This window comes from Populus nigra, chromosome 4 (assembly GCF_951802175.1).
Source record: "Populus nigra chromosome 4, ddPopNigr1.1, whole genome shotgun sequence".
Lineage (NCBI taxonomy): Eukaryota > Viridiplantae > Streptophyta > Magnoliopsida > Malpighiales > Salicaceae > Populus > Populus nigra.
In genome coordinates, this window is record NC_084855.1 from 8,634,823 (window position 1) to 8,644,305 (window position 9,483).

Below are 9,483 nucleotides of genomic sequence, written 5' to 3' on the forward strand. Positions count from 1 at the left end.
ATTTCACAGGCAAAATCGTGAATGGATTTTTTTCCTTACTACCAATTATTCAGAATTTTGATTTTAAAAACCATCAAGTCATTACACTGTACTTAAAAAATTAAAAATCATGAGTGCCCATATATAGTTATAGTTTGTGGTTCCTTGCTTTCAAAGGTGTCGAAGGAAATTTAAAAAACGATAAAGATGTTCCTTGACAATTATAAATAAACCCTGTAAAAATACAAATTTATCCCTATAGACTAGTTCAATGGGTTTTTTTAATGATGAAAATTTAAATTTATTATTATAATCCATAATAATTTACGGTACTTTAGCCACTTCAAGTGAGATTCACCATTTCATTGGTAGGTTTTTTTCATGTAAAGGTCCTCCCTCACTCATCTTAAATTAATTAATGGTGGAAAGTGGGAAGAATTTCAAAACCCATTTTTTTTGGTAGAATTATCGATTTTCCACTACATAAATTCGCGTTCGGCTTTCGGCTTTTGGCCCTTTTTTTGGTTTGGAGGGGGCCCGTGCTCAACATGCATGTCCTGCAATCATCTCCAAATCAGCAAAATACACTTTCAACGTCATGCAATAATCAATTAAATCAACTATACTTTTAAGCCCATTTTATGGATTAATTAATCAGAGCTAGCAATATTGCTGTATTTCATGCCCTTAAAAAAGATTACTAAGTAATAAATTCTCGCATATTCATATATAGTTGATCTACTGCTATTATCAGCTACCCTAATGAATTTCTATAATGAAATTAGTTTTGCATAACAGATGAATTGGGTCTATGCATGATGAAGTCGTGAGATAACTTCATGCAGAAATTGAGTTTTTAATAGCTTGTGATCCTAGGCCTGGGCTTGAGATGTAAGTTTTGTATCTAGGAATGGTTGTTAAGCTTCATCAATGACGGGAAGTTCGCTTGAAAAAATAATCCTTTCATGAAATGAGGGGTGTATAAGATACATGTAAAAATGAATTATTGTTGAACTTTTTTCATTTATCTGGTGATCCAGCAGGATGTTTATAAACTTTGATCATGTTAACTCATCATAGGATATTGGTTGCATAACAATTAATTGGTGAAGATATTGGTGATTATCAATGACACATTGGTAAAAAAACAATCATTAATAAAAAAAGAGACCTTTTCTTTACATAGAATGTGGTGCATGTGCGATAATTGGCTATAAATATGGTGTTAACTTTGCATAAAATTATGTACTTATAGAGAATTTGTTAGTAACAAATATAAAATTATATATGTATGAACAGAGCAAGACGTCACATTCTAACTTATCAAAACTTAAAAATATATTAAGTGTGTGTCTAAGTATGATTTGTACAACTCATGTGTTGAGAAGGAGAAGGAAAAAATATAAAATTAGATGTGCATGAACAGAGCAAGGCGTCGCATTCTGACTTATCAAAACTCAAAAATATATTAAGTGTGTGTTTAAGTATAGTTTGTACAACCCATGTGTTGAGAATGAGAAGGAAAAAAAATATAAAATTAGGTGTGCATCAACAGAGTAAGGCGTCGCATTCTAACTTATCAAAACTCAAAAATATATTAAGTGTGTGCCTAAGTATGGTTTGTACAACCCATATGTTGAGAAGGAGAAAGAAAATAATAGGGAGAGAGAGAATTTAGGCAGGCAGTCCAGTTGTTAATGGCTAGAATTTGTCTCCGCCCAAATAGCTAGAATATTTTTTTAATCATGGACCATCATTTTTTTTTAAAATAAATATGTTTGAAAGATTTAACTAGTAGAAGTGATGAGAGAAAACTTAATTTTTTTATAAGGATGTTACCTTTTCTGTGAACGCGTCTGCATAAGAGTTCTCATAATTTTACGAAGTTTTTTATAGAAAAATTCCTAATTCTTTTAGAGATAAGGAGTTATAGCGACTTGGAGAAGGATTATTAATCCCTTTAAAAATAAATGATCATAAAAACTTGTAAAAGAATTCATAATCCTCTAAAATATAAATGGTCACGAGGACCTGAAGAGTAATTTTTTTTCCTTTAAGAGATACTGAAGACATATGAAGATTAAGTTGAGATATGGAGATTTTTCATTGATATACATTTGGAGATGTGAATATCTCACAATGGAGATTTTAATGGATATCTTTATTTGAGCAATTAATTAGAGATGTGGATAAAAAAAAAATCAATATAAAACTTATTTTTAAAACAAAAAAATTATGAAGAAGCACTTTCAACTACGTTACTAAAAACACATATTGGTTTGTGTTGTCTTTCAGTTGCCTATGTCCTAACATATGACAATTTCTCATTTCCTAACCAGCTAATATTGGCTGTTGATATTGGATTATGTTTACCACAAGTGCATAGGGATCCCCTGACACCCTTGACTAATTTGGTCCTATTCAAAGCATGTCATTGAAAAAAATCATAGTCTGTCTTGAAGACACCAACATGCACACATAAAAGTCTAAGGTCTCATTATAATTGTCTTAGCAATGCTTGTTTCTACATAGACCAGCCAGACATTACTTTGGCTCTTTCGCTGATACACTCAAACTCAAGGGGACATCCTGCTACCGCACGGGCACGCTTGGGTCACCTCAAAGTCAAAGATTTTTAGGTGTTGGCTATTTGATTATTTGCAGTTTGTAGTTTGCAAGAACAAGAAAGCAGGGCCAGGCCATGCATATTGTCTTATTCCTTGTCCAGTCACCACCGAAAGTGATCTTCTGTCTATTGGTTTCTTGCACTTGTAATGTCTTGGACAAATTCTTGGAACAAACAACTTGGAATCATAGAGGAGAGAAGAGTGCTGTCGTAATTGGGGTCAAGTTTCCTTTGAGCGTATTCTTCACATCTTACCATTAAAAGGACCACAGCTGGTGAAAACTGCCAAGCTACAGCCTACAATGGAGTACAAAGAGGAGCAAAATTGCAATTGAAATCGAAATGGACCTTAATAATTTATGCCAATAACCTGTTCAAGGACCCAGGTGCTTGAACAATTATTGTGACACAAGCAAGGCTGTGAATCTCAAGTTGGGTATAGCTCTATCAGACTACTACTAATGGCGGGAGGACCTCAGGCGCGCAATTCAGAGAGCACTGCTCTGTAATCCACATTATTGTGAACTTGATTCAACAAACTTCTGCAGTAAATGATTACAAGCAACTATTCAGTTTTCGACCGTGTTGTAATCACTGTCATTAATAATCAAGAACAAGATTATGACATTCATTGCAAATCTACAACCAATCTTAATTATCCTACTTCTAGAAGATTTGAAAATGACTGAATAATTCATTTACCATCGTCCGCGCACTTAGTTGAATATGAAACCTTTTCTGAAATGATTTTTCATATTCACAGAACACGCTCATACTGCATGCTAGGATGAGCCAACTACTAATCTAACAGGGTCCTAGTGTAGACGTTCCTGCCAACCTACCGGCCACTCATTGCTGTAACGCAGAAGTTCGTGTTTTTTCATGACTAACACATGCCATGGTGTGACTAGAAAATTCAGCACCATGCAATGCTTCTCCAGATGTGCATTTTACACGATAGCTGGGACATGAGTTTCCCAGATTTTTCACTCGCTGATGCATAAACTATACTTGATGGGACATAAAATGATCCCTTTTTTTTCCTTAAATAATCATATGCATGAATGGAAAACCAAAACAAGGCGTGACCACACAACGGAACACCGACTGGATCAATCAATTGACGGCGAAGGCCTAGTTTGATCTTGCGCACAGTGGTGACAGCATCAATCCAAGAAAACTTTCTATAGGAATTTGCTTCTTCTTTTTCCTGTTTTGGGATAAATCATTCGTAAAGAATTTGAATTACTCTGATACAAATGCGCGCTTGAAAAAAAAATGATTTAGATGCATAGACAACGATGTTGACAGTGATTATGCAGAAGACATCAATTGTATTGCTTGAGTTGGAAAATTACAATTAAAATGATGGTGCATAAATATGATCTCAATTGAATGACTTGAGGTGGAAAATTTGGCAATTTGGGTGGTATGAGCTCTTTTTTGCAGCCTGCTGAAACTTCTTAATGGCAGCTTCATTTTCTTCTAAGCTAGTCTGAAGGAAAAACCGTACCCACCAAGTCGAGCTCCTCAATTTAGCCTGCAGCGCAAAAAAAAAAGAAAAAGAAAAGGCTTGCATCACATCATTTTCAGAGTAGAAGGAGTTCGATGATACGGAAACAGATCAGACATATTTTGTAAATGACACACAATAAAGATAACTCTAAGAACAGTATTTGAAAATGTTGTGCAAATAAATTTCTAGATGTCAAGCATTGTTTTATCTCCAACAGTTCTAAGGGCTAGACTTATGGAATCTTCATTCTTTTATTTACAAGAGAGACAACCAGGCTAGACACGTTGAGTTAGTTAATTGATCTAACTTCCATAATATTTCTTTCAGACCATAATATGTTATATAACATAGACGCAGAACCTCATCTCGACATAAATATTATGCGAGTGTGCTACAATTCCATGCAGCTCCTAAACACAGACAACATGAAGTGATCCAGGAACCGATTCTGATCCCAAAATTATGTCACTTACCGCCCTTCCAAATTTGGTCACTTCTGCAACTTTAGCTCTGTGGTGACCTGGAAGGCCTGCATTTATCACAACAAAAGGTAATTTAAAAGGTGAAGCACAAACGGCTTCTATTGTTCTTGTTTCTAGCTTTCTTTGTCGGGCTGTTTGTTATCAGACTTGATGGATTTACAGCCACTCCTTATCGACTTTGATTGTATCTGTATTTCTAATTTTTAATTCAATACGTTATTTATATTCATCTGAAAGAAAAGGTATGAGTTGAGCCGAGTTCATCTAGCAAAATGACAGCTATCTGTAACAATCTCTTGCCATAATAAATTTATATCCCATCACCAATTCTGGGAACAAAAATCCCAACTTACTCATTTCTCCAGTACCATTTTTTGGTGTGTGTGTCTTTCTCCAACATTAAGAACTGGTAAGCTTATCCTGGTCATGGATTTTAAGGGAGCAAATATAAACACAGAACTTCAAAAAAAATCCAATTTCAAGGACCCGCAAAAGTTTTTTCTAGGTGTTGATTGGTATGGCTTTACATATAGTTCATAAATGGAAAAAAATCATCAGTTGATCTAACCTAGTGAAGAATATCGGCCTATTTCATGAGAATTTTAAAAACAGCACTCAACAAACAAAAGCTGAGATCAAAAGGTGCGCATGAAAATTTCTAGCATATTTGATAGCAGAAGTTCCTTTTACCTGTAAATATTACAAGACCATCAGCTGATACCCTAGCCAAATCTGGAATTGTCTTGTTGAGGTATCTAGGTGACAAGTAATCCACAGCATCTGACACAATTACAAGAGAAAATGATTTTGGTCTGTAAGGAAGAGGAAACTTGATATCAGCAACGCGCACGATACCCCTCCGCACTAGTGCTTTGCAGTTACCATCAGCGTCCTCTATGTCATATGGTTCGACACCCCAGGCTTCGGTCTCCTCTTCTTTTAGGAAGTGAGAAACCACAGAACAAGTATTGGGGCCAATATGCAAAACTTTATGCATGCTATCTCCATAAGCCTTCTTCAAAATTGGGATTGCTTCTTGAAGCTCAACAGTGCATGAAAAATCACCTGCATAAGCAGAAAAGAGTTCATACGCTTGAAATCGAAGGTAACTTGGGTATTAAAAAAAAGGACATACAACGATATCGGTAACCATAGTGAAAACAGGATTCTTGGCATTTAAATCTCCGGTGGACTCTATTCATGATCAGCAAAGTCCATTCAAATGAAATTGAAAAAATGAAAAGGACTAGATAGTTTAAATGTAGGTGCTCGAAATGACCACTCTAATGAATTTTGACAAGCAAAAAGTAAAATTTGCAAGGCATTTAGTGGAAAGTATTAATATCAAATGTCACACGATGTCTATTGAGGATGACAGTGTAAAAGAAATCGCCATCATATTGTTACACAACATTAAACTACAATGAACCAAAGCTCTGAAAATTAAGTCAGCCAACTTTACCTTGAACCCTGTTAAAAGCCTGTTTGTTGCCGCCAAATTGTCCTACCATGCGAATAAAATACAGTCAACAGATAGCCAAAAGAAGATAAAAGTTGTGGAAACTGTGAATGTATGCGATGAAAAGTTGCGACCGGCAAATTCACCCTGCCTCCTTTGCAGGTAAGCTACAGTATGAAATGGTAAACATGCAGCAAGAATTTTTGAAGTGCCAGAAATGAAGACGCGGCAGAGGAAGTATTGGCGAGATTAATAAGATATTACTCATGGGTTTAACTGAGTACCAACCTGGACTGCTGTATAAATAAGCAAAAAGAAAGACTGCTCCCTGAAAAATTCTCCATCAAAAACAGAAATAATAAATCAGAGTCCACCGATCCTTACGCCGTGTCTAATCCATTTCAATCCAACAACATTGAATAAATATACACAGATTCGATTTTTTATCTTTTGCTTAAAGCCAAAATGAACAAGTACCAGGAGAATAAGAGCAATGGGCAAATATGGGGAAGAACGTTGCTGGGAATTGAAGCCAAAAGGAGCACCTATCCATCCACTCTCTCCATATCGCCGAGAATGTTTTGATAATCTCCTTGACATTGCTGCAAATTAATTAATTTGAACTTACGATATCCTACGCTGTTTCAAAAAGAAAAATCAAGTGAGCTAGGCAACCATCTCCATAAATATGCAAAGCATTTAGACCGCACAAATTCGAAAAGGTAATTAGACAAAAATCGGCCTAAGACAATGCAATGCAGATGAGAAAAAAACGAAAGTGGAAATTACCTAGAGACAGTAAGAGTGTAACAACCTCGTTTTTCGAGAAACTAGAGGAATGTTATGGATCTAAAAGATTACATGACTTGTGTGTTTCTTCTGTGGTGTGCAAACGCAGGAATGGCTACACCCGTTCTCGCCGGCTGTGACAGCGGGCTTCAGAAAACTGTTTTCCCGGCAGTTTTCTCTCTACCTCGAGCGGTTAATTTTTAGAATATTTACTTTTTAAAATTTATTTTTAATATTAATATAAAAAAATCAATTTAATTCTACAAAAACTCTTTCTATCAACAACGGTCCTTATTCTTGTTCTTAATGGCATGTATCAAGGCCTAGCTATTTGGGCCATAATGCTAGAGCAGAGCCTTTAGCAATACCGGATCCAACAGGATGTCCATCGTAAGAAAGGCCCAAGGATTTAAAATTCGTACACGTTACGGCTAATGTTTAAAGTATTTGTACGATTATAAGAAGGCCCACAAGGCCTGGTCCATAGAAGGTTTCCTGGCAGTCTTTGATTCCCTCATCACTTTATTCCTTTTTCTGATGTTTTTTTTTTTTTTCCTTTTAAAAGCTGAGCAAAGGAGGAAATGCCGTGCCCTTCTTTCTTACATGCAAGGACCCCAACTACAGAGTATTATATGCGTTCTTTAAGCTGGATCCACTTATATGCAACTCCGCTAGCATCGATGGCAAGTCATTAGTTTACATCCCCCCGTTTGAATTAAATCTAATTTAATAGTTAACCTTTAAATCTTTTAATTTAATTATTTATTTAATCTGAATTGAAATTAAATTGTGTGAGAGTTATCTGACGTGCCTCAGTCAACTTAGAGGTCTAAAGACAACCCGATTAGTCAATAAAAAACATGATTTGACTTTTTAAAAAAATCAAGATAATTTTTTTTAATATTGAGACATCGACATATTAGATTGACCTTGGTTTCGTGACTTAACCCACCAAATGTGTGATCTAAGTGATGGACTCTACTGGGTTTAAGAACTTTGTTTTTTTAAGAATATTCTTCACTTAATTATACAATAACAAAACTAAATGCTCATAAAACCAAGCACAAACTAAAAATCAGGATGTTTGTTTAAGATTGTGATAATCTTATAAAAAGCAAACCGGAATAATTTATAAGACAAATTCAAAAACAAGCAAATGTTGAACGATAAAATTGAAAAAAGAATGATGAAAATGAAAGGAAAAAAAATAGGTTATCAAGAAAAAATAGGGTGAAATGTAAATACATCAAAAAAAATAAAAAAAACAAACCACCTCCTTTATTCTTCATACTAACAATGAAGAAGGTGTGTTACACCCTAGGGTTTTTAGTATAAAAAGTATAATGTTGTTTGACTTGGTTGGTAGCTCAATATGTTGCCTTCATTTTATCCTAGCACAAAGGATTTGTAGTACATTTAAAATTCAAGAGATAAAACGCATTATTTTGGAGCATGCAGCAACTATATATAGCAATCAAATGTTGGAGTACCCCACATACCAGATGTTATTTGTTATAGTCAGAAAGAGAAAATATATGTGTTCATTATGCTTATAAGAACTTGTTGCTTGATAAATGATGAAGTTATGAAAAAACTAAGTCAAGACGTGTGGGGCTTTAAATAAGGGCTTGGTGTTTGGGCTTGATTATCCTAAAAAAATCCATGAGGGACTCTTTAATGCTTAAGTCAGAAAATGTATGAGAGCTATGGGGAAAAAAAAGAATGAGAGTGAAATGTTGATTATGAGGAAATTCTAACTTATGAGAACCTCTCTCATTTACTAAGTAATCCAAAACATCTATAGACTTTGATCATGTCATCTCACCATAAGATACGGAGAGTTACATGATAATTGATTGGTGAAAGCATTGGCACCCATCTTTGGTTGTAGTGCATTTCACACCATTGTTAAATAAATGGGTGATTATCAACGCTACGTTAACTAAAAATAACTATTGATTGAGAAATAAGGTACATGCCATTGAAAGTGTTTCATGTTTTCATTATCAACCATTGGTTAGAAAAGGTAGCACCAACCCTATAAAAAACATGTATTTTACAAAAAGTATATAAGAAAATAAAAAATATTATACACTATAGATGTTATGTTGTTGTATTCTGACTCCTCAAAACCAAAAATAAATAAATAAATATATTCATAATGGATAGTATGTGTAAGAGTAAAAGGAAGGAAAAGATTTGGTTGTTTGGGCATAGTGTAGTATGATTGGTAGCCATAAACAGTGTTGTATGGTGACCACAATGCAGGGTGTCCATGGACGACGTGCAGTAATGATACCTAGGGTAGTGTGTGGTGACCACACGTATAAGGTGGTTGATAGCCACTCCACTTGGGCATGGCAAAAAAAAAAGATTTGCATTATAATGCTACTTTATTTTGACTATACCCAAACGGAGTGGTATTGACCCCAAACGATGTGGTATGGTTGGTAGCCACGAATGGCGTGGGGGTGATGACAATGCATGGTGTAGGATGGTAACAAGTAGAGTGGTGAGTGGTGACCATAAGCATGAAATGGTTGGTGATCATTCCTTTTAGGCATGACCCAAGAAGAGTGGCATTATATTGCCACTCTGTTTGGGCTTTATCCCAAACAAAATGCTCATATTT

The 9,483-nt window shown here is 35.1% G+C and overlaps 1 protein-coding gene across 3 annotated transcripts; it reads right to left on the reverse strand.

Annotated features, from left to right (window-relative positions):
* Window positions 1-3,872: 3,872 nt before the first annotated feature.
* Window positions 3,873-7,081, reverse strand: LOC133692933 (probable pectin methylesterase CGR3). Of its 3 annotated transcripts, none has more exons than XM_062114113.1 (7): window positions 6,852-7,081; window positions 6,540-6,696; window positions 6,351-6,390; window positions 6,066-6,107; window positions 5,294-5,668; window positions 4,595-4,650; window positions 3,873-4,145 (listed from the first exon to the last, which is right to left on the reverse strand). In XM_062114113.1, the coding sequence occupies exons 2-7, from the start codon at window positions 6,660-6,662 to the stop codon at window positions 3,993-3,995; spliced, it is 789 nt and encodes a 262-aa protein (XP_061970097.1). In that variant the 5' UTR covers window positions 6,663-6,696; window positions 6,852-7,081; the 3' UTR covers window positions 3,873-3,992. The 3 variants fall into 3 exon arrangements, with proteins under 3 accessions (XP_061970097.1, XP_061970096.1, XP_061970098.1); XM_062114112.1 differs by having other exon boundaries at window positions 6,540-6,701; window positions 6,852-7,080; XM_062114114.1 differs by lacking the exons at window positions 6,066-6,107; window positions 6,351-6,390; window positions 6,540-6,696; window positions 6,852-7,081 and adding an exon at window positions 5,739-5,985.
* Between the last annotated feature and the right edge of the window lie 2,402 nt (window positions 7,082-9,483).